General features: G+C 51.9%; 2 protein-coding genes across 4 annotated transcripts in view; both read right to left on the bottom strand.

Moving 5' to 3' along the window:
• Positions 1-8,161, bottom strand: part of AATF (apoptosis antagonizing transcription factor) — a 91,737-nt gene extending 83,576 nt beyond the window's left edge. For all 3 annotated transcript variants that reach the window (XR_012060187.1, XM_072940287.1, XM_072940288.1), the window contains exons 1-4: positions 7,932-8,161; positions 6,715-6,906; positions 4,226-4,651; positions 3,632-3,769 (exon numbers count right to left, since the gene is read on the bottom strand). Coding sequence is in view for 2 of the 3 variants with exons in the window: in XM_072940287.1 (XP_072796388.1) it covers positions 3,632-3,769; positions 4,226-4,651; positions 6,715-6,906; positions 7,932-8,022 (847 nt within the window). In the remaining variant the exon portion in view is untranslated. The remainder of the gene's footprint in view (positions 1-3,631; positions 3,770-4,225; positions 4,652-6,714; positions 6,907-7,931) is intronic.
• A 4,220-nt stretch (positions 8,162-12,381) lies between these two features.
• LHX1 (LIM homeobox 1) lies at positions 12,382-20,047 on the bottom strand. Its single transcript, XM_006213317.4, has 5 exons — positions 18,620-20,047; positions 16,510-16,736; positions 16,136-16,413; positions 14,596-14,761; positions 12,382-14,229 (listed from the first exon to the last, which is right to left on the bottom strand). Exons 1-5 carry the CDS (start codon positions 18,787-18,789, stop codon positions 13,850-13,852), a joined length of 1,221 nt encoding a protein of 406 aa, XP_006213379.3. The 5' UTR covers positions 18,790-20,047; the 3' UTR covers positions 12,382-13,849.
• Positions 20,048-26,776: the final 6,729 nt, after the last annotated feature.

The raw sequence follows: 26,776 nt of genomic DNA, 5'->3' as shown, positions 1-26,776 counted from the left end.
ACTTCCTCTATATTTATACTACATTATACTGTGTTCTTGGGGTTTTTGTTTTTTTTTTTTAGCTTATAGGAAATAACAAAATGTCAACTATTGTTTCTATTAAAGGTCTTTAACGATATTGCATTTTAGACCTATAATGATACATGGTGCTCACTGCAGTTTGTAATGTAACTCATTAAATACATTAATAACGTGCATTTCACTAAAAGGTCAACTTATTATGGCTGAAATTTGGCTTTCCTTTAATCACTTCATTTAAAGCTACAGAGCAAACACAAAAAGACAATAGAGAGCGCCTGTTACAGGAACGCTCTCCATTCCCCCTGTTCAAACCAGGTATGCTTATTAAGAAATTACTTTTAACATTCGTATGTGAAATAATGGTATTGTGATTTTTTTTAAATCCTTTCTCTTACAGATCCATGCTGACTTACTGATAAAATGGTAGGATGTCGGGTATGTGCTTCAAAATAATCCAGAAGTAGGGGGAGAGTTACTGTAAGTACATGAAATAAGACTGGCGTGAGCTGATAACTGCTTAGCTGTACAATTCTCTCTACTTTTATATAGGTTTGGTATACTCCATTAGGAAGAGTTTTAAATAACTCTTGAGGTTTCCTTAAATAATTTGCCTTCTTCCTTATATCGTTGCCACCAACATAAAAGAACCTCCTCCTAATGCTACAGAGGCTTTTAAAAGAAAATCAGAGAGGAAAAGCAAACCTCTTTAGAGAAATGGTTTTGTGCATGGAAAATCTCTTAATTTTGCTAAAGTTACTTCTGACTAACCACTTATGCAACCATTAAACATTAAAAAGTGCCTTTGAAATTATTTCGCAGCAAGCGCTACGATCACCCAGGTGACTGGGGTCTAAGTGCTTTGGGGAAGAAACGAGATATTTACTTAGTTTCTGAGAAGCAGAGTTTCGGGTGCTTAAGGTACAAAGGCATGCTGCTCAGGACTTGACTGTGGCTAAAATACGGCTGGAAGTCTGCTCTGCTTTAGAGGCTGTTGTTAGGACTCTGAGAGTACGTGACAGCACCAAGGAGAGAATATATCAAGAAAACACAGCCTGAGAAAGGATCCTGAGAACAAATGCAATGAAACTGACACTGAGGGGATAAAAGAAGAGTCTGAGAGGAGGAGAACCCACATAGCACATGCAGCATCACAAAACCAAAGGGAAATATTTCAAGGAAAGGTTGAATGCTTCAAGGAGGCAGTTGCTGGGTTTGGCAATAAGGAAATCTCTGGTTACTTTTTCATAGTCATAAGAGGCCAAAGCTGAATTATAAGTATTATAGTAGAATATAATGCTACCCATGTTTCAGAATAAATGGTTAATTTAAATCATACAGGGGAATTTCAATACTAATTAAAAGTCAAAAAACACTGAAGACAGAGGGAGATGATGGTTAGTTCCACTGATGACCATCATTCACAAGGATGAACACTGCCAAATGCCTCTTCCCGCCGAAAAAAGAGACGTGTACCTAACGTGTGTGCTGTGCTGTGTGCGAGACACTGTGCAATGCTTTATATCAATTATGCCCCTTAATCCTCACAACCATATCATCCCCATTTTACTGTGAAGTTAAGTAACTTGCTCAAGGTCACATAGCTAATCCACTGCTGAGCTGGAATCTAAACCCAGGCAGTCTGACCTTACTGTAAGACAAAACAAACTGAAAAGAGATTTAATTAAAGAAAACAAGTCCCACTGTTCGTTTTGGGGTCAATACAACTCAGCCTACGTACAACTCAGCCTACGTTCCACACCAGCTGTATAACACAGTATAAACTGCTCATTCAAAGTAATGTAACCAAGAAATTTTTCTTAAACTCTATTTACCGAGATGAGGAAATACACAACATATTATATCATATTGTCATAAGAAGGGTGGAAATAAAAATTAGCTAACCTCGAATGTGTGGAAATTCTGGTTATTAGAAAACTCTTCACCCTCCCATCTTAGAATATGTGATACCAAACAAACATTCCTTTCTTCTCCCTCTTTTGCTGTAACCCATCCCAGACTGGAGACATGTATCAGATTAACCAGAGTTCACCAATGAGACAAAGAGGCAATTGGTTGAGTACAAAAAAACAGATTAAAAAGATCAGAACAATCGCAAAATAAAAGTTAAGTAACATTAAAATAGCTGAGGAAACTAAATTGTATCCAAGAATAGAAATGTGTTCATTATACCTAGCACTGACTAACCCTTAAAATATCTGTATTTTGAGATGAATTCAAAAAGAAAGGGGTGCGGGGTACGCTCAAGCAAGAAGTGAAATGAGTAACAAGATGGAAAAGGCCTTATCATGAAACAATTGAGACATTTAATCTAGAGCAGTTCAAGTCTCAATCTAAAAATATCGGGGAATCAGGGTACTAGGGCATTAAAAATAGCAGAGAAGTGCTCCAAAAATCTCAAAAATGTTGAAAACCACCAAACTATCCTTTATTAAAGGGAAGAATCGAGGAAAGAGCTGGAGGAGGGGCTACCAAAGGCCCACTCTCACAGCATCTGCAGGCTTCCTGACTTCAAGTACAGCAGGACACAGCCTAGAAGCTGGCCCCTAAGAAGTAATTCCTAATTAAACCAGGTAGTCTCTGCCAAGAAGGGTTCACAGAATTCCCTACCCAAGAAATCCTACCCACTTATCTTAAACGGTTTAAGGTGATTCTACCAAGAGACAGACACCAAGTCAGAAGTCCTCCTCCTCAGGTCCCTTCTGACTCCGTGATACTATAAAATAGGTTTCAAAGAGCAAATGAAAACACTAAGTCTCAGCATGCAAATAAAGCGTGCAGAGTCCAGCCGTTGTGCACTCACCCCAAAGCCTCCCTGTTCCCCAGTCCTTTGCTCCCACTGGGCATAAAGGAGGCAGCGTGGTGCGGAAGGCAGGTCCTAGCCCATGAGGGAGAAAATCTGGAGGAGCCCATCTCCGCCATGCCTGACAAGCTCTGTAACTTTGGGCAAATCATTGTCTCTGGCTCTTGGTTCTCTCATCTGTAAAACGAGGCGGTTGGGAACCAACCACTTTCTAAATTCCTCTTCGCTTCTAAAATTCTTGGACTTTACAGTTCAGCAATTCGCTTTCTTAACTTTTCCCTCCCTCTGGAGTCATCACCTTGCCTCACTCTACGCAGCCCAAAGGCAGATATGAAGAAGGCTATCTTAGCATGCTGTTCTAGAAGCCGCCCAACAAGGAAAGGCTGGGTTTAAGCACGTGATACAATCGACTTAATCAAACTGAGCCAAGTCATTCATTGTCTCCTTCTCATTTTATATCTGTGGGTTTCCTCTGAGCATTAAACAAGTAACTCAGAAAGCCAAGGAGAGAGGTAGGGGAAAGTGAGAGCAGGTATGAAAAAAAATGGAATACACACCTGTTACTATCTGTTATGTGAATACACACCCGATCTGTTTCGATCAAAACTGTTTTCATTCGATAAGAGGGTTATATCGCTACTTTATTTTTAAACTTAACACCACTATTTCATACCGTATTGTCACTAAAACCAATTCTTCTCAACTCTGCGGTGCTGTGAATACAATCCCAGTATTTCCCAGTGGACCCCAGTGGTTCTAAGTATCCCAATACAGCAGAAGTATTCTTACTGTTTTTTAGGGCGCTGGCAAATTCCGGGCCACCTTTGTCCTTGAAAATAGGGAAAACATCTGGTTGAGGAAGCTGATTGGTGGTCAGCAGAGCTTTCTGTAGTTTGATCCTTCCTTCCAAGAGCTGGTCCCACAGTGCTGAGAAAGAGGAAAGAATTCCATTCCTCAGTCATGAAATCTTCCTGGGGCAGGGAGACAGGGAGGGGCAGGGAAAGCAGACCAGCCTCTTAAGCAGCATGGCTTTATCATAGCTTCGTGCCCCAGAAACACTCTACTATAGGAACCAAACCCAGGGTCTCAAAGCAAACTGACTTGCTGTGTGAGAGAGAGAAAGCTAAAGCCCAAGAGGAGGAGGAGACACTCTCCCATCTTCCAGCGGCTAGAGGTCCTGGGGCAGAACCAGCTGGGCCGCTCAGCGCAGCAGTGGCCGGCTGAGCGTGAAGGAATGGCGCTTTAGGCCTCCAGGTGAGCGGGCCATGTCACCTACTAACTGGAAGGACACAGGAGGGAGCAAACAGCCAAAAACAAATCAACAAGAAGGGAATGAAATGCAGACACTCTGAAAAACAAGCAGATAGCGAGCTGTGTACAAACCTATCTGGTTCTTCACAGCTCGGCCTTTCTCCACTTCCTCGGAAACCTTGACACCGGAGAAGGTCATCACCACCCCATCGTCCTCACTATTCCTGTCTTCAGCCTTGTCTTCCTCACTCTCATCTTCAAAGTCTTCCTCAGCATCCCCTTCTTCCATACCGCTCTCCTGCTCTTCGTCTTCCTCCTCCTCACTGCTGCCCAGGTCGTCCATTCCTTCGGTAAATTTTTCAAAGTCACTGATGCTCTGGACACTGAAGCCAGATGCTTTCCTGGAGCGGCTTCTCCTCTTCTTCCAGGCCAGACCACTGTCCCCATCGTCACTGCACTCCTGTTCCTCAGCACTCATGGCATCCTCATCAGAATCCTCCAGACCCAGCCTCTCAGAATCTCCATCTCCAGACCCTTCTTCATCAGATATTTCTTCAGCTAAACAAGGGAGGGAAGAAGGGAAGAAGGGAAGAAAATAGATGTTACCTTGAGACAAATACTAAGCTGTATCTTTCATTTTAACTAAAGGACCATGGCATCTATCCAAAAAAAAGTATTACTGTACTCAATTCTACTCAACAAATATTTATCACACATCTACTATCTCTAAAATGCTAAAGCACAGAAGCAAAAAGAATAAAACATGGGTCCCATCCTAATTCCCTGGTGGGAAAAACAGACTCATAAAAAATACTATAATACAGGAAAGAATTAAAAGTGCTTTGACAAAGTTTTGAGAACCAAGACGAGGAAGAAATTTTAACTGTAGGAGTAAGTGAATTTAAGAAATTTTATAAGGAAAAGGTAGCCTTCGGTCTGAACTTTGACAAACAGTCACACTTCAACTGGTGTGAGAGAACTACTGGTTTTCCCAAACATGTGTCTGAAAGAAACACAGTTCATTATTACCAATCCCAAATGCACAATCTCTATCACAACAGTGTACTCTATTAAGAGGAGGAGGAAGGAAAAGAAAAGCAGCAGATGCAGATGTCCAGCCCACAAAAGTGCTCTGGGGTACAGAAGGGTGGGGTATGAGCCCAGAGAGTTGCTCAGGGGCCAAATGGGGGGGGCGGTCCTTGTCTTCCAAGGGAAGGACTTTGAACTTGATCCCTCAGTAAATGGAATGTGAGCTATGGCTCCTGATTTTACTTACGCTTAGGGTATCCTGATACTGACAGGTCTTTAGTGATTATGCAATCTCTTCCATGGTAGAACATAAAGGTCCCATGTACAGGAAGCATAAGCGTTAGATACAGGGACCTGCTACCAACAACTTTCTTTATAAAATAAAGATTTTATGAAAACGTGGTAAGTCTTAAGTACTTCAAGGAACAGTATAGAAACTTAAGACAGAGAAGGCTGTCAAAACTATAAATACGCAAACTAAGTGAAAAATAGTAAAGCGAAATAATCCTTTAAGTTCTTTACACGTATGCTATTTCTCAAATAAAGAAACATTTATACGGAGTAGTAGCTAAAAGTATAGCTCTTAGGGTCAGACTGCCTTATTTGAGTTCTGGCCTGCATTTACTAGCTTTATGACCTTAAGCAAGTTACTTAACCAATGTGTCCCCTCAATTTCCTTATCTGTAAAATGGGGATAAATAGTACCAACCTCACAGGGCTGATGGGAGGATTAAATGAGACAATACACTTAATGATAATAGTGATAACATTTTCTGAGGACTTACTATGTCCCAGGCTCTCAGAACTTAGAAAGCTTACCACCATGCCTGACACAAGCTGAGAGCTCAATAAATATTACATTTGTCTCAGGACTAATCTGTCTATCAGTCTTTAAGTAAAGAATATGAAATGAGCTCATCACCTGGGACCCCTCAGAACTGTATCAAGGACTAAATCATGGCTATCATAACATGAGTGATTACTTCTTTTATATTATCTGTAAACTCTCAACATGGTCCCTCTGACCTCACTAAAGGAAAACAAATGGCATGCACCCAATAATCACCACATCCAGCCCCTTCTTCCACTCAGAGAAACTCACAACCTTTAAGACTGTAAGCTCACATCCCCCTAACTCTTGCAGGGAGCAGAATTATGGATATAATGTGATGGATCTTGTTATTTTTACAATGGCAAAAAATGAGGGTCACAAGTTAATATTAGACAGTAACTCAATGCAAGACTTGAAAAAACTAAGGAAAAGGGTCAAAATCCAGGAGTAGCATGTTCATCAGACACAATTCTTTCTCAACACATAGCCCTCTCCAATATCCAACAACCAATGCCTTTTCTCTCACCCCATTTTAGGGTGAACGATTCACGCAAACAAACATAAGGAGTATAGCTCCAGGCTTTGGATTCCTTATGAAGTGAATAAAGTACTTCTAAGGACCCTTTCTAATGTCAAATCAATAGTCTCTCCTAAAATAATAGGTGAGGCATCCAGACTAGTCTTAAAGAGATCATCCAAAAAAAAAAAGATTTTAACCCAAAAAATTAGGAAAGAGTACCATGCAAATACGTCTACTCACCAGATGACCCTGGCAGGGTCTGCTCCCAGTGGTCCTCTTTCCAAGCTTTTCTAGAGGTGGTCTTGCCAGAATACCTCTTGTCTGTGTCCAAGAGGGAGGCTGATGCCAGCTTTCTAATGCTGCCCACCGCCAGGAAATCACCTTCCCCATCTTCCCCTTCATCAAACCTGTCAATCACTCTGGCAGCAGTGGCTGTGTAGGGCAGGGGAAAAAGTAATCAGAATCTCCAGGTTAGAAGGAACTTCAATGGTAACCCTGTTCAACCCTTTAAACTCATACTTGAACATCCTCTACAAAATCCCCACCAGCTTCCAAGAACGGGGAACTCATTACCTCACAAGGCAGACTACTTACTACCTTGCCACTGTTTCCCGAACAAAAAGCTGACTTTCTGCATTTACTAGAAGGATGTATTTCTATGCCCTGGATCATAAAAACTAGCCTAATTCCTCTTCCATGTGTGACCGGAGCCCAAATATTTTAAGTCAGCTATCATCATGGTCTAGCCTCACTCCAGCCCATCCCTCAAGGAGTTTCTTTATCCTGGCTAAAAAGCCCCAGTTCCTCCAACTGATTATTCCTAAGTCACGGTCGGGCACTCACATTTATCCCTCCTTATTCCCCCTTCCTCATACTTCTCTGACTCAAGTCTAAAGCGGGATTACTCCCACCTAGACCCTGAACATCAGCTTACAGGACGGCAGCCTTATTCGTCAGCCACTAAGCAAGTGTGTTGAGGCCTAAAGAAGCTTAAATGGCACCACGGAAGCCTACTTCTTCCTTCACCCTCCAAGTAAGTTCTCAGGGGCAGGAAGTTTAGTTTAGTTTAGTTTAGTTTTGTTTTGTTTTGTTTTAAAGGATGAGACTACCTTCTTCTCGTTTCTAACCCAACGCCAGTAAGGGCATCCTCAAAGATAACTTCCTATCTGCTACCAGACTCCCTGCAACAGCCCTCGTCCAACAGTTAACCAAAGCCTGGTTCCTCCGATACTCCGCCCACCCGAGCACCGAGTCGAGAGTAGGCGTCAGAAGGAAATCAAAGCCCCTCTCCCCAGCCCCGCAGGCTCACTCTCCAGAGAAACAGTTTTCCTCTGGGCAAGGGGAAAGAGAGTAGGCAGAGCGGTGAGGCCCGGCTACCGGCCCCCGACACGCCGCCCGGGTCCGCATCGGGCCCAGCCCACCGCTCCGCACATGGCCTTGCCCCCGTCAGGCCTCACCCTCCTCCGGGTCGGCCTCAGGATCCGCCTCGCGCGGTCGCGGGTTCAACAACTGTTCCAGCTGCAGCGCCAGAGGCTGCGGCCCCGCCATGGTTCACCGGGTCTCGCTCGGCGCCGCGCTGGTGAACGTCGCTCTCTCCCCTTGGGGGGTCCTCTCTCCCGGAGCCCACCCCTCAGCACAACCAGGGACGCGCGGAGCCCGGCCAGCAACTTCCGGGAGGAGCGCGGGAGGGGGCGGGGTCTACGCGTCACCACGGGCGTTGCTAGGATGAAGGCGGAAGCGCCTTGAAGGCTGATGCGTCTGCGCGTGCGCGCACGCCGAGGGGGTGTGTTGGGCGGCGCGGGAGCGCGCGAGGGCACGTGGCCGCCTTTTGCTCTGAATCCGGACTGGAATGCGCGCCGCCCTTGTCCCCTTGCGTAAAGTATGCCCCAAGATTTGTCCGAGATTTGCTTACAAATAAAGTGTAGTGTAGCCGTGACCAGCGGTGGCTGATTTGGGAAGGAGGAGAAATAAAGGGTTAGCGTTTCGAGCCTCATGTGTGCTTTAGGGCACGCACAGACTGGTACCAAAAGCAGGTATGGCATTTCACAATTTAGAGGACTCTGGGGCCGGGCACACTCCTCTGACCCCGCGGCGGCCACGATTTGGAAATCCTGCCTCAGGGATCTGCATGTGTAAGTGTGCGGTGGACTGCTGACGTCTATATTAATAGGAATAATTAGATACCGCAATAACTGTGCGTAAAGATTGATTCCGTAGCTTCTCCAAGTAGCCTTGTCCGTGCAGGGAAAAGGGGGTGATGTGAGCATTACTATACTGCACACCCATCGGTATTGATATCCTTGCTGTTTAAAGATGAGGGCATACTCAGACACTTGAAACTGGTGCACAAATTCAGAAAAAGTTAGGTCTACATTTAGAGGGGCACGGGCAGACTCAAAATATAAAGACCTAATAGGGTCAATTTAATTACACCCAGGCACATGAAAAGATGGAATCCCTTTATATGCTGTTTTCTTCATCAAGCATTCCCTGACTGCCCGCTATGTGGCAGGCACTGCTAGATGAGATACAAAGATAAGTAAGTTAGATTCTCTCCTGGCGGTGATCAGCCTAGGAGGGCAGACAAACGTGTAAACAGAAACTGTAAAAAGGGATGATAAGGGTGCGTACAAAGTGGTCTATCCTTCCTGTATCTGTGTGAGGTCACCTGTAAAGACTTAGCCCCTAAACACAAACTGCCTCAAAAAGATCCAGAAAACAGGGTTAGGGGGTGCCCCATGCCCTTCTTGGGAACAGCCCAAGCCAGTTGGATCCTGCAGCTGAACAGCCTGGGGAACCCTCAGTTCTCCAGTGTCTCCTGTGGAACCCAAGGGAAGTGAGGGCCCCTGACTTCCCCAGTCTTCATATGCCCCCAGTGTTGAGAGCAATGAGAGACCTCTTGTCCCATGTCCCCTTCCTTGGTGGTTGCAGAGGGGAATGAGAACCCTCAGGGTAGATGCCCACAGACCTGGAAGGGAAAGAACTCCAGGCTAAGATGGGGCCACCCTAGGCAGGGGACTGAGGTGACAAAAACTGCTTTTTACCATCTGCAATAGAATTCAGTCTAGGAAACAGTTTTAAGACAAAAACAAACAAAAAACACATCCCCTGTAATTGCAGTCTGGTGCCTGTGTCTAGGGCCTTCACAGCAAAAGCAGGCTCTGCAGTCTGGGACAGCCATCACCCTGGGTTTCGAAGGACAAAAATGTTTCTCTCACCCAATATTTGGGAAACTACTTCCCTTCCTATTCTGGACCTTTTCCCTTCCTATTCTGGACACTAATAATGCTTAGAAATCCGGCCTTGGGGCAAACAAAAGGGAGAAAAGGAGGAGGGAGGTAAGGCAGAGCAGAGACCACCCCTAAGCTGTCATGCAAACAGGACACTCCTGGATGATTCTGGGCGGAAAATGCCTGCTTCCCTACTCTCCAGTCTCTGTCCTGGTGTCCACTGACTTGGGGAGCCTTTTGTGTGTGTGGACCTGTCACACACATCCCAGGGTCCCCAAAATGCTTCCCCTGCTTTCTCACCCGATCCCGAGGGTAGGGAGGGGACTCCAGGAGTGGAGGGAAGAGGAAAGAGTTCTAGGACTTGAGGTGCAGCTGAGAGAAGTTGAGGCAGAGGGCAGAAGAGCAGCCTCCTAAATCCCCTCTCTGGGGGACCCTCCCTACTTGATTCTAGTTTCTTGGGAAGGGAGGAGGGGTTTCCTGACAGGGGTGGGGGTGGAGATGGAGGGGCCATTTCAAAGACTGAATCTCCTAGAAGAAATGAAAACCCTGACTGCTCTAGTGATGTGAGCAGGTGAGATGAGGGGTCCTCTCCAGAGAAGGTCAGAGGGTCTCCCAGTTCACAGTCCCTCTGCCTGTGGCAAAATGGCAGACAGATGTAGGAAGAGCAGAGGGGTGACACTGGATGCTACCCCCCTCCTCATTTTCCAACCGTCTGTTCACATGACCAGGAGTTTCAAGAGTTTGGGGGAATCCAGGTTCTTACCTGTCTCTCTTCTCTCTTCTCAGATGCTATCAAACCCCAGGTCCCAGGCCCCTGCCAGTGCTCATCCTGGCTCTCCACACATAGTCGTCCCCAACCTCGACATGCCTTAAGCAGTTCCCACTTTCTCCCAACCTGGAGAGAGGAGAGGTGGGTGAGCTTGGCTTTCCTCACCCAGGGCAGATGGCAGCTCCCAGCCGCTGGAACCCTGAGAGCAGGTGGCTAGAGGCACAGAGGTGGCAGCCTTAAGATGGCTGCGGAGAGAAACCAGGCTGCCAAGCCCGGGCCAGAGAGAAGACTGTGCTCCCGGGCGGGAAGGGACCGCCCCAGGGGCTCCCAGCGCTGCATGGGGATGCTGCAGCGCTTCCCTGCACCTCGGGGCCAGACATGGGCAGAACAGCTCTGATGGAGAACAGTCCCTGACATTTCTAGACCTCCTCGGCAGGCAGCTCCAAATTTGACTGCTAAACTTTGCCACCTGTTCAGGGATTCGTTAAGGTTCTGGGTACAGCTCCGAGGAGGAAAGATCGAACTGCTGCCACGGAGTCAGAGAAAGGAATTAAGTCCACACCGAACAACCTACTCTAAAACGCTTCTTATCAAGGACCGGATTCCACAATAAAGCTGCTAAATAATTCAGCAGGCTTGATAGGAAAATGCAGCTTCCCAATGAGCATACGTTCAGTTAAATGAATTTCTTTAAAGGGAACTGGCTATAATGAAGAAGTTGGCTATGATTTACTATATATAAACACTAAAAAAGGCAAAAACAAGCCAATCCAGTGATTGCATACAAAGCAGATAAAGAAATGTGCTGCATGCAGAGGCTAGGAGTTTCAAAAGTCTCCCCTGTATTTCATAAATTTGTATTTCTGAAAGAACACTGTCAGATTCCTCCCTGATATTCCTTCCCATTGGATAAGCTGTCATGTGGATGCAGAGAAATATTGCTTATTTTAAAGCCTTAGCAAGAAAGATACACTTGGTTGTGTCTTAATAAAATATGAAAATGACACTAGAAATTACATACCATTTAACATAAAACCTTTGTTTTTTAAAGCTAAGGAAATAAATAACCCGGACCAAAATCTAGGCAATATGAAAAAGAATTCTGGAACTCAAATAGTGTCTGATATTAAAACACACATACCTATTTCATAACAGATAAAATATTTAAATTCCTTCCATGTTTAATGAAGGCTTGGAAGGGATTTCACTACTTTTCAGAACGTACTGGCAACTCCCAGCTGAAATTTGATTTCTACATTGGTTATTTTTGCTCATCTTTCAGGGAAACGTAATATGTATCTTGTGCCAGGCAAAATAGTTTTCCTTCTGAGGAACTTCAAATGAAACAAATACTATAAAACAACTATTTCATATCAGTTCTGGGAAGGGGATTAAAGTATTTCATTTCTAGCTGTGCTGTACATTCATTTTACGTTATCTTTCAAACCACCAAATTAGAAAGCAGGATTATCTATGGGAAATGAATTGAAACTGAAAAGGACCCTCTCTAACTATCTATTTACAGGTAACTGACATTCACAAGTCCAGTTTTGCATGTTCAGAGGGGGCAGAGAGAGTGTATGGGGTCTCATGCCTAATCACAGACTGGGACAATTTTTAGCCATGGACTTGATTTCTAGTTCAAATTCTATATTAACTTCTCAGCAAACATCTCTTCAACTGTATCACCTAAGTCCACAGAATGCAAATCTATAGTCAATAACAGCAGGAAGGCATGGAGGAAAGGTTGGCTGGCATTAGCAAAGGGGTTCAACCACAGCCAAGGTAAAAACAGATTATCCCCCCCTTCTGCCTGCTTTTCTTCCTCCAGGCTTGTGAGGGGTCATTCAGCTCCCCACCACACCTTGATTCTAGTTTTTAAAAACATCAAATAACACACCAATTATCTAAACATCAGATTTTCTATTTTTATTAAAAACTCACAAATTTATTCAACATGTTTTCTTTCATACAGTGAATGGTCTAATATGCACTGGAGGTCACACAAGCTTAGGTTTATCAGAACAATAAAAGACATATGAGAAATTTAATATATAAAGAAAAAAGTAGCAGCTGTTGACTGCATATTTGACCATAAAATTTAAATATTTTGGACTTTTATTTTAAAGACACAAAAATAAAACCTGTGTGGGTCTATATAAGTCATATTAACAATTCCATGAATGTTCAACAGGACTAAAAATTACCAAAGATGTTTTTTTTAAACCTTGTAACACTTTTTTTTTAACACTTTCTCAGGTTGTGGTGCCAAGCACCATTACAGTATTTGTGCTATAATTATTCTATTTGGCAAGTGTCTGAATATCATGTTTTTTCTTTGCCTTGTGTAAACAACACCTTTTTACATACTAGCACAGTGAGCTGTGAGCCCTGCAAATCTGTCAGAACATCTACAGGAAAAGAAAATGAACAATTTTGGTTGATTGCTCAAAACGTTTTGTTTTGAACAAGAGGTTTCAAAACAGGATATATTAGTAAAACACTGAACTCCTGAATTTAAACGTTATACGTAAACAGTTGACTGTTTTTAATTCAATAGTCTTTTTTTTTTTAATTTTTGTGTGTGAAGGTAGAATACTTTTCTTGTACAGCTGATGTTCAAGTCATTTTACTGAGAGGTCTGTCTGGAGACCATCCATTCTATGGAGTGTGTGTGTGTGTGTGTCTGTGTGTGTAGTTTTGTAAAGGTAGAAGAGTTGATACTGAGGGCTTTACATTTAGAATTTTGCAATTTTGGCAGAAACAAACAAACAAAAACCAAAAACCCAGATAGACAAAAAATATATATATATAGTCCCACCTGATGCACAGCAGGTCGGTGTTTCTGAAGCTATAAGAGTTTGTTGTCGCTGTTGCTGAACTCTGAGACAACACTAGTAGATTTCCCAGAGCCAGAACCCTCCTGGCTGGCCCGGGAGCGCCCCCGGCTGCTTCACCTCCCTCAAGCGGCTGCGAGCACAGCCTCCCTCCCCGCGGCTCCTGGTGTCATAACTGGCTGGCCGCCCCCGCGGCTGCCGTGGGTGTTTCTATGCTGCCTGCGGCCTGGCACTCACGCCCGCGGCGTCTGTCTAAGGATCCGGGTCCAGGGGGGAGGTGGGGCGAGGTCTGCATTTTCCTTCGGGAGCCCCATTTCTGCACCTTGCCGGCCAGCGCATGGATTCCGGTCCCACCTCCAGGCGGATTTGGATCCTATTTCGTGTCCCCCTTTTCCGTCCGGTCTCCCCAGACGGAAAATGGTCCCCGAGGCTGGAGGAAGTAGGGGGATGACTTCTTTTTTTTTCTTTTTTTCTATTTTTCTTAAATAAAGGTTCATTTCTGTACAACCACGAACTCCGCGGACCGTGCACGACCCCCGCTACCACACGGCCGCCTCGTTCATTTCAGGGGGGTGAGACAGGTGGTTCCCGTAGCTCGCCCCGCCGTTGACCGACAGCGACGAGAAAGGTGGGCTGGGCCCGAAGACTTCAGCCGACATTGAGTGGAGAGGCCCGGGCAAGCTGGGCTCGGGGCTGGGCGAGTCCCCGGGGGGATGCGCCAGGATGTCGGTGAACCGCTGCGCCTCGCTCGACGGGTGGTGGCCGGGCAGCGGGTGCTCCAGGCCGCCCAGGGGGGTCCCGGACGGCCCGGACGACGGCACGAAGGGCAGGTCCACCGGCGTCTGGGCCTGTGAGGACGGGGGGCCTTGCGGGAAGAAGTCGTAGTTGCCTCCGGGCCCGTAGTACTCGCTCTGGTAATCTGCGGAGCGCCGGGGAGGAGGTCAGGGCGGGGCCTGGGGCGGGGCGGGGTGACGGGGCGCGAAGGCGAGCTCGCGAGCCGGCTGGGAGGACAATGCGGGAACTGGCCTTCGGCGGGGCTCCCCTGCCAGGCTGGGAGCTCGGAGGAGGCTGGGTGCAAACACAGGAGATGCCCACCCCCCTCATACAGGGTCGGGAATTCGGTCCTGTTTCACTGCTTCCCCTTGATTTACTCTCCAGCCTTCACGCATCCCTTCCCCACTCTCCACTTTCCTAAAGAAAGCCGGAAGCGCTTCCGCGCTGCCACCCGCTTCCAACGATGCCAGCCCCGGCCTGCCCGCCCCCTACCCCTGGGCAACGCACCCACCTCCATAGAAGGAGAAGGGCCCGTTGGGGATGAGTTCGCCCGGCTCCAGGCGATCCACGAGCGGTCGCATCCGACGCGGACTGCGAAAGAAGGCATGGCGCCGGGCGCCCAGCGCGCTCAGCTGCTTCATCCTCCGTTCCTTGGAGCGTCGGTTCTGGAACCAGACCTGAAGCACACACGCCGTCGGAGGGTGAGGCCACGGAGACCCCACCCCCCGACTTCAGGTGGGCGGCCGGACCTGGCCCCTCACCCGAACACCACCTAGCCTAGCTCGGATTCCCGACTGGGTGTGTGTATGTGCCTGTGTGTGTGTGGTATATGGTGGGGGGTGGGGATGGTCTCTGAGTAGGACCGCGCAGGGTGGCCCTTGAGCCAATGGTGAACAGGATTCCCGACAGGGGAACCTGGGCAAGCCGCCTGCCCAACACGAGTCAGTTGGAGTTGTTTCTAACAGTTACACCGCCTCAATTAAAGCTTCTAGGGAGCTGTACACACAGACACTCAGCCTCTCCAAATAGTATCAGACACACAGCTTCCCTTTCACGGACTCTGGCAGCACCCTCCCCTACATGATAGTGACAGAGAACCAAACAGCCTCCTGTTGACACTCAGTCTCCCAAAGATAGTGACACCAAACTCCACAATGTCCTTTTCACACCCACGCACAATCTCCCAGTTCCACACATACTTATGCACAGCCGCTCACTGGTAGTGACACACACGCAACCTCGCGTTCACCTGCGAGCAAGACGGGACAGCTACTCAGAGGCAGAGGGCTTCCCCGGAGGGCGGCGGGTACACGTGTGCCCACGCACACTCAGCCTCCCAGGCACGTCCACTCGCACCCTCGCAGAGCCTCTAGGCACCCGACACCTAACCTTGGGCCTGAATCTCAGGCAGTCTTAACGGTGCACCGGCACAGCTGCCCAGAAGGACGCCTCCCGTCCCTATCCCACTCGGGACAGGCCGAGGCAGGGCTGACTCCCTCCCCAACCACCTCCCCTTCAAACCCAAACAGCCCACTTCTCTTAGGAGGGCAAGTCTCTGCTCTGGGGCCTTCTAAATTGGGTCAAGAGCCCTACAAAATTGGGGGTAGGGAGGCAGAGGGAGATCACGTTGTGCGAAACCAGCGGAGCCGATTAACTCCAGGTTAGGCACAGCGACCTCTCGGCTTCTTCCGAACAGGGGTGGTGCAGAAAAGAATTGCTCCCAATCCTCGCCACAGTGTCCGACAGTGTCCCCTCTCCAGTCTCATGTTCCCTGTCCCTCCTCCTCCACCACCGCTGTCTCCCGCGTTGGACTGGAAAGAGGAGGCGGCATAGGGATTTCCAGACGCTCTAGGAATCAGGCGGCGCTTCAAAGGTCGAGCCGGATAGGGGTGTGTCTGGGTCTCTCCCCTCCCTCTCCGCCAGCCTCCAGGGGCTCGCTCCGCTCCTCAAACTGGCCCCCACCCCTGCGCCGCCCGCCGGGTGCCTGCATGGAATTGCCAGGTGGGCCTGGCGGGGGGCGGGGGGACTGAGCGGCACGTCCGGGCCCTGACCTGGATGACGCGCATGTTGAGGCCAGTCTCCTGAGCCAGCTGCTCGCGGATGTGGCGCGTGGGCTTGGGCGTAGCAGCAAAGGCGGCCTTCAGCGTCTCCAGCTGTTTGGCTTTAATGGTGGTGCGCGGCCCTCTCCGCTTGGCCCCCAGGTTCTGGTCGTCGTTCTCATTGCTGCCACCTTCTTTGTCAGACACATTGGCGCTCTCCGAGTCCTTGGCGTCGTCCTGCGACGGGTCTTGGGAGTCCGGAGACAAACTGGGGTCACTGCCGGTGGTGGCTGGGTAGAGGGAAGGGACAGGTGAGCAGCGGCCTTAGCCGGCCTTCCTCCCCCAGGACCCGCCCGTCCCTAACAAGCCGGGAATTAGGGCCTCACCCGAGTGGAGGCTGTTCTCTTTGGCGACACTGCTGTTGCTTAGGTAATCCTCTTTGCAGACGAACTTGTTCTCATCGATGATGTAAAGCTCCTCGCCCGTGGAGAGCTGCTTGTTACACATCATACAGGTGAAGCAGTTCAGGTGAAACACTTTGCTCCGCGCTCTCCGCACCAGGTCGCTAGGGGAGATGCCCTGCGCGCAGCCCGCGCATTTGGTACCGAAACACCTGCAGGGAGGCGGGTTGGCGAGGACCAAGGAAAGACAGAGGCCGGGAGAAAGGCGGTAGAGAAAGAAATCGAAAGTGGAGGAAGAATATGAAGGGGGAAAAGAAGAGACACACACACACAAAAAGAAAAGAAAAGAAAGAGACAGATGTCGATTAAGCAAGCAAGAAGGTAGAAGGAGAGGGCGCGGGGCACCAGAGGAAAGTCAGAGAGGAGATACACATGGTTAGAATCGTAGAGTGAGGAGCCCAAGCTGCCCCCACCCCTAACCTCACGCCCAGTGTTGTCCCAAAGGGAAAAAGCGCTGCTGAAGAAGGCGGCAAGTCGGCAAAGGGAAGGTGGAGAGAGGCACTTATTTTCCAATTAGATCCGGAGAACAAAATTAGATCTCCATGTAAGATGGAGCGCTGGCTTTTCTACGTATCGCCTCTCATTTGCCGAAAAAGAACCCGCGCACAGACTGGGTGTTGGCAAAGTCCAGTCAGGCCGAGGCTAAACAAACAGCCGCAGAGAGACCAGACTGCTGAAGGCAGGCCGTCTCCATGTTCAAGCCCAAAGCCCAGCAGGCTGGCATAAGCCAGAACAGTGTGGGGACTCTAGGTGCCGGCCGCGCTTCGCGGGAGCCAGGCCTCTGGGGCCCACTGGCAGCCGGCACCATTCGCCCCTCCCCGGCTCGGCTCCCGCCGGTAGCGGGAGACCTGGCACCGCCGGCCGGCCGAGGCCCAGAAGCTCAGCCTGCGCTTCCTCTCGGCAATAGCAGCGGAGATTTGCTCCACGGTCCGCCCCAGCCAGAGCTGCGCATCCCGGGAGGCACTGGGGCAGTGCGTCCTGGGCTTCTGAGCAAAGCGACTCGGGTGATTTTGAATTCTCGCCCCGGCCCCTAGTTTGATCTGTTACCACAAACTCAGAGAAAAGCAGAGACCAAGTCAGCCAAGTAAACTGGGAGACTTCCAACCCTCCCAGGGGAATTTCGATTGGAATTTGCTCCAGGTCTCTGTTGATGTGTGTATGTGTGCATTTGGTGGCAAGGTAGTGAGTTTAAGAGGATACAATTAAAATGCTAAACGGTGGAAGGTTGTCGGGAGAAGTCTCCTGGCTCTGACCAACCGGGTCCGTTTTCTCCCCGAGCAAGTGGTGGGCAGTGCCTAGGAGAGCTCCGAGCGGAGCCTGCGCCTCAGAGCCGAGGTCGGCGTTGGGCGGAGGCCCAACCTCTAGCCAACCTGGGCAGCTGATGATGGTCTTCGCGGAGGCTGAAGCCTCCGGCACTTCACAGGTTACCGTGCAGCAGTGTGCGCGGGCCGGTGCTGGAAGGCCTATTCAGGTCTCTGGAAGACCCTGGGGCGTGCAGGCTACGCACCCAGGCCGAGCTCTTCCCCGCCGCTATCACGGGAGGCGACTCGGACACTCCATGCAAAAGGCTCTGCGGGTCCTGCCAAGACTTCTCGGAGACGGAAAAGGCAGTGGCATGGAGCTAGCCCAGGCTTCTAAGCTCAGCCTGGAGGACGAGCAAACCCAGGAGGCCCAGAGAATGCAGTTGCTGGCAGGCTCGGCGAGGGGAAAGACGGGAGCTGGGGCTACATCGCCTGAGGCTGAGATACCTCCTTCCAAGCTTGGAGGGGCTTCCGGCTCAGAGGCAGGCTCGGACTCCTTTCTCCCAAGCACGTGCAGACAAGCTTGGACACACCATTTCCAGGACGCAAGCAGGCCGCGTCCCGGGCGCCCAGCGCGCCAGCTGGCGAAGAGGCGGGCGCCCCCGGGACTTGGCTGCCCTCTCCAAAGGCAGCTCGTAACGCGGCCGCCGTGGCCACGCTGACCTCTGATCCGAAGCTGGCCGGGAAAGGCCCGCGGGGAAGGACCAGCAGAGACGCGCGAGGTAAGTACTCACCGGAAGAAGTCATTCTTGCAGTAGAGCTTGCCTTCCCGGGAGAAGCACTTCTCGGTCAGGTTGCATTTACATTCACAGCACTGGACGCACTTGACGTGCCAGGCCCTGTCCAGCACGTTCAAGAGGAAGCGGTCCAGGATGGGCCTTTTGCAGCCGGCACAGTGCACCATGGTCTTTGGTTTGATCGGGTGAGGCCCGGAGAGACAAGAACAGGTAGAGCCGAGGGGGTGACTCTCCAAGAGGACCGGCAGAACTCCCCAGCCCCTCCAAACAGGGGAGACCTGGCGGTGCAAACCGAAACCCGCACGGGAAAAATCAGAGAGAGACGAGGCTGATGCGCGGCAGGCGGCTGGGTGGAGTGTGCAGCCCGGTAGTCCCAGGGCCCTGGGTCACAGCAGCGCCGCCGCAGCTCCTGGGGCGAGGAAGAGCCTCAGGCGGGCGAGAAAGCGACTCTTCTGCCCAGAGTCCGCAGAGGCGTGAAGTCGCAGAGAACAGCTACGGGAACGGAAATAAATAAATAAAACGGAGATGGAGAAGGAAGAGGACGACGGCGAGCTCGGGTTGCAGGGAAAGCGCCGCTGAGTTTTCTCGGGCTTGAGGTAGAGCTGTCAGAAGTCAAAGTGCATCTGCTTTTGTCGGGGTAAGAGGGCGGGTGTGTGTGTGCCGGGCTGCCCGCCACCGGAATTTCCCCTCCTCTTTTTATAAAAGAAAAGAACAAAACGAGTAGAGAACCTTTGGATCCTAAACTGCCGGCATCGCGCAGCGGGTCGGGACGCGCTGGGCGCCCGCGGTGGGCCTGGGGGAGGGGTCGGGGGCAGGCCGAGGGGGGAGGGAGGGAGGGGCGGGCAGGAGGAAGATCTCGTTGTTGATTGTTGTTGTTGCTTAGGTTTTGGAGAAATGTTTGTGTCAACGGAGAACGGAGAGGGACAACTCCGGGCGGACGCAGCCAGGTGCGCTCGCTCACTCCCTACCGCCTCAGCCCCGTCACCTCGGCCCGTGGCCTGCTTGGCGGCCTCCGTCTTCTCGAGATCGCCCTCCCTGCACCTGGACTCCTTCGGGGAAGAGGGATCGTCTGGCTCCTCACCGCGCCTGACCGTGCATCGTGGCTCCAGTCGCAACTCTCGGCCGTCTGCTCTCGCAGTCCCACATCGCTCGGCCCAAGCTCCGGCTGCCTGCGTCCAACCCCACAGTCTCTCGACTTTCTTTTCTTTTCCTTTCCCCCTCTTTTTTCGTTGTGGTGGCAAATCTGGGTTTCCTTTCTAGCCTCTTTCCTTCCTTCCTTCCTTTTTTTCCCCTCCTTTTGCAGCGGGAGTAGTCTGGGGGAGGGGGAGTAGCTTGAAGAGCTTTTTTAGAAACGTCCTGATGCGGCGGCTACAGTTCTGTGCGGCTGGAACAGCTCGGCACGGGCCGCTGCTGTCGCCGCCCGGGCCGCGGTTCGTTGCTGGCTGTCCCCGGACAAGCGTCCCTCTGTCCCTGGTCTCCTGGCCCAGTCCGCCGCCCCGGCGCGTCTCTCCCCAGCTCCGGCGGCTCGGTCACTGCTCCTGGCTGTTGGCTGTGCTCTGGAAGCCCCCTCGCCTTAATGCAGCGCCCGCCGACGTCACAGCGGCCTGCGACCAATCAGCGGCTCGTGGTCCCTCTGTAAACCATTCTGCATCCCCCGGCTGGGGAGAGTGCCGGGAGACCGCGTTTAGAGGATCAGTGGCGGCGGCAACCGTGGCCCGGCGCGGTGCGGGCGGCGGGCAGCGAGGTGCCCGGGTTCCCTCCTGCTCCGGTAAGGCGTCGGTTTCGGTGGAAGAGACTGAGAGAGTATAGGAGTAGGCGCGGGCAGAAGACAGAGTTCTACTGGAGGGTGGGAGTAACCTAAGATCGAGCCTTGTTGAAGGCTAGGGTGCAGCCAGGTCCCCGAGCCTCGGCGCCCCTGGTGCACTCTTCGGCTTTGAAATTCAGCGGGCGCGGGCTCCCCGCCCCCCCCTTGCTTACTTGCTTGCTTGCTGTCTTGGCCTAGAAGTTTGCCCCAGGCACTGCGCGTGTCCTTCGTGGAACGGTGAAGGGGGGGGGAGCGCTTGGCAGCAGATTCTCCCTCCTTGTGCCTCCTTCTGTGCCCCCTCCCCCAATCCATCCAAAGTCCACTGGGTCCGGGGCTCTGAGAGATCTGGGTGTCTGTTTCCCGCAGCGCGGTCTTGAAAAGTTGATTCCGGCGGTTTCCTGGTGGGGGCGGGGGAGACCGGAGGCGCGGCGACGGGGAGGGGGTAAGGAGTGGGTGGGAAAGAGCCTCGGGTGAGGAGTTGCAACCCCAGCGAGAAGTTGTGAGAAAACTGTGATCCGGAGACACCTTTTACAACAAAACAGACGAGTAGGCGGGAAGCTGCGGGGCAATAGTGTTGGTAGGGGGAGGGGTGTTGGGGGGATAGTTGGATAGTGGAGGTGGGAAGGGGGGACGTCCCGGGGGCTCCACCGGGAGGTTGCAGAGGATTGTGGCGTGTAGGGCACCGGCAGAGTGGGCCGGGCCTCCTGGCCTCCCATATACTAGGCTCGGCTGGCACCACCTTCCCCAGACAACCGCAGTGCATAACCTCAGGTAGCTCACTTCTCCGGGAGCCCACATCTCCCTAATTCTCCTCGAGTATAAACTAGGGATCACTGCCCACGGGAGATGGGGGTGGGGGCAGATTATCCTAGACCTGGAGGTCGGGTCTGGGTCCTGAGAATCTTAGCCTCTAAGAATCACTCTAGCTAGTTCCACGGCCCACGCCAGTCAAACACCAGGTTGTTTCGACAGCACCATTTCTATGCTTAACCGAGATTTCTCTCCAAGTGAAACCTGATGTTGGCAGGGCTGGGCAATTCCGCTTCTGCTCTTTGCTCTTGTTTTTTGGGAGAGGGGGTTGTTAGGAAGGAGCATTCAGCCTTAGTGTGGAAAGAAATAAGATTGGACAGCCAGCCAAGTCTAGCCAGTATTTTGGGAACGGCCTTTTGACCCCACTGGCAGTGCTGGGCTCCGACATCCCACACAGGGCCGGAGCTAAGTTTGGGGAAATGAGCCCTGAAATGCAATTGTACTGTACCTGGGCGGGCAAGGAATCCAGTTCTTTGCAAATGAAATACCCTCTTCGAACGAACCGGGAAGCCGCTCCAGCGAATTTGGTTTGCGCACTGTGGGACTGGGATTTTAGGGCTCTGCCAACGCTACTTTCCTTCCTCCAAGGCTCCGCCCGCACTGTCCTGCAATCGCAAGGCCCGTCAGCAGCCCCTTGCCTTGCCGCCCGGGTCACATTTTCATTGGAAGCCGAAGCCTAGGCCGGCAGTGCGCCTCTTTGGCGCTCCGCCCATCTTGACCTCTGGGTGCGGGAGCCACTCACGCCTTCTCCGCACCCCCTCTACGCACACCTGGGCTTGGGCTCCCTGCTGCTGGGAGGGCTGTGCTGGGATCGGTTATCTCTCTCGAATAAACCCCCTCCTCGGATCTCTCCCAGGCCGGGACTCAGGGTAGAGTTGGGGGTGGGGGAGGGCGGTTCTCCAACCCAGCAGGCTGGCTTCGCGGGATCCGACTTGCCTTTGTGCTCCTCCAGCTCCTTCCAGGAACCAGCCGACCCGTACCCGGTACTCCAGGACCCAGGGAAGCGCTAAGAGCTGCGTGGCGCGGGGTCCTCGCCTTCTCCACCCTGACCCTGAGGTGCCTCCCAGCCCGCTGTGCTGGGTGAGGCCCGAGGGAGGGGTAGTCCTGTGAGCAGTCCCCATGCTCTCCCCACCCCCCTACACCCCCAGCTGTCTTGGTTCTCGCCGCTAGCGCCCTCAACCCAACCGCCCCTTTCTGGAATCTATAGCGGACCCTGTCCCGAGTGGCTCGCTCCCGCCCCCGCCCCAGCTGGGCTCCTTCTCATGCAAAGCAGAGGGGCCCCGGGGGTGGGGGGCGGCCGGCATGGACCTACGGGGCGACAGCTGGACCCGGCTGCCGACCCTTTCTGAACCCAAGGCCGCCGCCTCCTTTCGGGTGGGCTGAAGGAGGTTGCTGCACTGGCTTGGGGGTGCAGGGACCTCAACTTTGGGAAAAGAGGGCCCCGCTCTGCAGGCGAATCAGCTTGGTAGGGGCGTTGAGGGCGAGGGCAAGATGCAGGTTCTGGGGCAACGGGCTCTGCTTGTCCCCGTATCCAGATGGCTCTGTATACAGGTCTGCAGGAACCAACCCCGGAGGCTACCAGGGGGTCGGGGAGAGCAAATCGAGGCGTGCCTCCTGGCTCCTGATGCTAGAAATTTAAGCCCAGATTTAACTCCTCCAAGGCTACAACACACTAGATTTATTTTTTTCCCCATTTCCATTGAGCTTTTATTTTAAAATGTAATCGGTCACAGAGACATGGAGAAAAAACTGACCCAGCTTTCCAAATTCACCGTCTCCGAAGCCTCTCCACTCAGCTCTGCTTTTAAACCCGTGTCTGCGTGGTGAAGAGCACCGGCCTTGCCTCCTCACCTTCACCGTCACACTTAGACTGCCTGCGTCCTGAAGTACACAAGCGCTTTCTACTCAAAGCTCTTCCAGTCTCCCAGATCCACAACCACGCACGCCGCACCGCCTCAGGTGGTGTAAATTCTGGGCCAGGTGCCGTCAGGGTCAATTTTGCCGCCAAGTCATGGCTCACTGGCCACAGACGTCTCTGAAGCTCATCCCAGGCACTCTTGGAAAAGGCCCTAGAGGGCCCAAGGAAGCGGCTTTCACAACACAGGTTTCTCTTTTGATATTCAACTTGAGGAACAGCCTGAGAAGAGGGACCTGGCCTGGGAATGCAGGATGGCGGGGGTTGTACCAGCTCTTCCCAGCTGCCCTGCAGCTGGGGCGCTGAAGGCACCCTCTCCCACACCGTCTTTCTTCCCACCACCTTCTTGATTCCAAGCCCCACCTCACTGGGCTCCCCAACGTTCCAGAGTGGCTTGTGAGGCCCAAGGACCCAGCTTGCCAGCACAATCGGCTGCTGTTGATCCCGACCATGGCCACTGCCTCTGGATGCTCCCCTCCTCGCCCACGGCGCTCCTGTCCAGCCCACGGTCCCCAGAAACGGGCGGTGAGGCCGTCAAAGGGGGCGCCTGGAACGGAGCAGGGTCCAGGTGGATACCTGCGCCCGCCCCGCAGAAGTGAGGCGCAGCCAGACACCGCCGTCCAGGAAGAGGCGGAGGGAAGCGAGTCGGACCCGTCCGGGTCCTTGCCAGTCCCAGTGGCAACGCAGACTAGAAAACTCCGCACAGACTCGGTGAGGACGCTACACGTGCGGCGCAGGAAACTGGCTTGCCTCCCTCAGAACTGATCGGATCTCTCCCGCTCACTCCTTGCCCTCTCTCATTTGCTCCTGCTGCGGGGTGCCTTATTTTCCCTCCCTCACTCTTCCCTGCAAATGACCTACTTGTGTGAACCACTTTAGAGTTTTTGTCAGTATCTGTCCTGAAGCACAGAGTAAGGGGGGTTGGTATTGATCTCCTTTTTCCCAGGGCAGAAACCAAAGTTAGGGGGTTTGCCGGAGATTCCTCAGTCAGTGCGCTACTGCAGGCGAGAAGTTTGGGGGGGCTTGTCACCCTGCTCCTTTGTGTATTTTGTCCCAGCCACTTTTTTCCAAGGCCTGGGTCAGGGGAGGCGGGGACCTCGAGTCCGGGAAAGGGCAGCATCCGGCCAGGCCTTCACGGTGTGCGCTTGGGCTGCGTAAACAACGCCGGCTTCCCACGAAGGCTGGAGGCACCCTGGGCACGGAGGCGCGGAGGGAGGTCGAGCGTGGTGATCCCAGATGTAAGTCAGCACCGCGCCGCGCAGCAAAGACAGGACGTGGGTAGTCTAGGAAGGGAGAAGTTGAGCCGGAGAAGGCAGGACACAGAGAAGAGAGACAGAAGGGAGGGGAGAGGACTGGGATCAGCGAATGAGGGCAGAAACCCCCCAAAAGAAGAGAAGGAGTGCCTGAAAGTAAGCGGGGAAGAGGAGGAAAGACATACTGGGGGAAACACGTGGAGTAGTGGAGGAAAAGAGAATCAGAAAGACACCCAGCAGCAGCAGCAGCAGCAACAAAAAAGCGGCGGGGACAGGCGTGGCTCCCAGGACCCTGCAGGTGCCCAGAGCGCGGCTGGCGGGACTGGAGTGTGTGCGGTGTGTGACAGCCCCGATCCCGATGGCAGGCGGGAGAAAAGGAGGCGGCGTGTTTGGTGCGAGACTCAGCGCCCGTGGAAAAGCGAGTGAGCGGCTCTGGGCAGGAATCCAACAAATAAATAAAACGTCTAAGACGGCGTGACAACAATGTGTATTTGGGTGCGTGCCCGTGTTCCTCTGTCTGAACACACTCACACCCGGTAAGGAAGACAAACGGGGCTCGTGCCTCCCAGTAATTAATCCTCTCACTAATTGACTCTCTCCCCTTACCTAATGGCGGTGGTCACTGCTGATATCTGGAGAGAGATCTGGTGGAGAAAGAGAGTGAGAGGGTAGGGGAGACCCCAAAGCGAACCACCTTTGGGGCTGGAATTGAGTTCTCCTTGGACTTGGCAGCTTTAAGCCGCTCACCCCTTTGAGGGTGGGGCCCAGAGTTCAACAGATGTTGCGACCTCACCAGACCCTCCATGTTTGTATTAATAAAGATCGCCTCAGATTAGGGGTGACCAGGAGCTCCCCCCACCACAGGCCCTTCATCAGTCTCAGAAGCTGAAAGCCCTCACTGCTCCTCTACTGGACATGGCTGAACTCCAGGCAACACCAAAGCTCCCCCTCCCCTGCTGTCCCCCCAGGAACTCAGATCCTGCACCCCCTTCTTTTAACCACTGCTTACTCTTCCCCAGACCTGGCATGTGTCCTGCAGCCCCTCACAGGGCAGATCAGGTTTTGAATGAGTTAGGAAGCAGCAGAAGGTATGAGGTCAGGGCAAGGATGGGAAGACGCTTCTGGAGATAAACCACTCAGACACTTAGTTAGAGGGACACAGAAGCTCAGAGGGGAGCCACGGGTACCTGGCAGGAGTGAGTCCTCTGGGGGGACGCTGTGGGAGAGAGTGTCAAGGGTGCAGGAGGGCAGGCAGGTGGCCACGTCGGTGACTGTGAGGTGTACAGTTCCGTCTTTCTCTCTGTGTGAACGTGGTGGGGTGTGCCCTATTCTTTCCCCCTATAGCACCCTCAGTTCTCAGGACTGGGGAAGGAGGCAGAGAAGAGAGGGTTGCACTGGGATCAAACCACTGTTAGCTGACTTGGCAGAAAGGGGCCCAAGGCCCACAGTCTGTCAGATGATGCAGCTTTGAGGCTTGGGGTTTGGGAGGTGAATTTCAACCCTCACCCCTTCGAGGTGGCAGCTTTGCTCTGCTGGCCCCTCAGAGGCTAAATAAATAAATTGCTGAGATCCATAAACCACCCAGTCTAGGGAGAGGAAGCGGGGAGGGGAGGACAACTCAGAAAAAAAAAATCCACACCCTCCACCCCCCCCCACTAAACACATTTTTAATTGTCCCTTGGGAACATTTGTACATTTGACCAAAGCAAATCCCCAAGCAGTAACAGCAAAATTCGTCACAGGGGCTGGCAGTCCGGAGAGAGTTGGGGGTCTGGAGAAGCGAGAAGGGGGAGAGATGATGGGCGTGCTGGGGAAGGTGAGAAACTTGGCTTTTCTTTCCCTGTCTCCGTCGTGCTTTAGAAAGAGAGTGAGCAAGAGGAATAAAGTTCCAGAGGAAAGAAAGAGAAGGGCATATAAAAGGCAAATCCAAACCAGAAAGAAAAGAAAGTGAGGAAGACAGAAAAAGATGGGGTGGGGGGAAGAGACGCTAATAAAACAGGGTGAAGGCGGCCCCAGGAGGCTGGGCCTCGTCCCAAACCATCCGTCTTCATTGTCTCCGTGTGTGCAAAGGCAACTCCGGCATAAGGAAAAGCCACTATTGGAGCCGCGGCTTTATTTTATATCCTATACATCAGGAGGGAGGCAAAGCTTTATTTTCGCCAAGAGACAGATATTTTATTTCTCTCTTACGGTTTTATGTGTGAGAGATGTCAGGTTGCCACAATGGATGGCTAATGCATAGGCAAGAGGAAGCCGTGTTGGCATGCTGTGTGTCATGGGGTCTTGGGGGGGCGAGCGGGCCTGGGATTTAGGGCTGATGGGACACTCTGGGGGATTTCGGCTAAAACATCTCTCTTCATAAATCCAGAAGC

Source organism: Vicugna pacos, chromosome 16 (genome assembly GCF_048564905.1).
Source record: "Vicugna pacos chromosome 16, VicPac4, whole genome shotgun sequence".
Taxonomy (NCBI): Eukaryota; Metazoa; Chordata; class Mammalia; order Artiodactyla; family Camelidae; genus Vicugna; species Vicugna pacos.
The sequence above is the reverse complement of the archived record's forward strand: the minus strand, read 5'-3'. Positions and strand labels throughout refer to the sequence as shown.

Coding starts and splice junctions, on each gene's coding strand:
- LHX1 (XM_006213317.4), bottom strand. CDS start 18,789: ATGGTGCACTGTGCCGGCTGCAAAAGGCCCATCCTGGACCGCTTCCTC. Junction 14,762..16,135: donor TCAACATGCGCGTCATCCAG/GTCAGGGCCCGG, acceptor TGTGTGCTTCAG/GTCTGGTTCCAGAACCGACG. Junction 14,230..14,595: donor GCCCTTCTCCTTCTATGGAG/GTGGGTGCGTTG, acceptor GGCGCTCCGCAG/ATTACCAGAGCGAGTACTAC.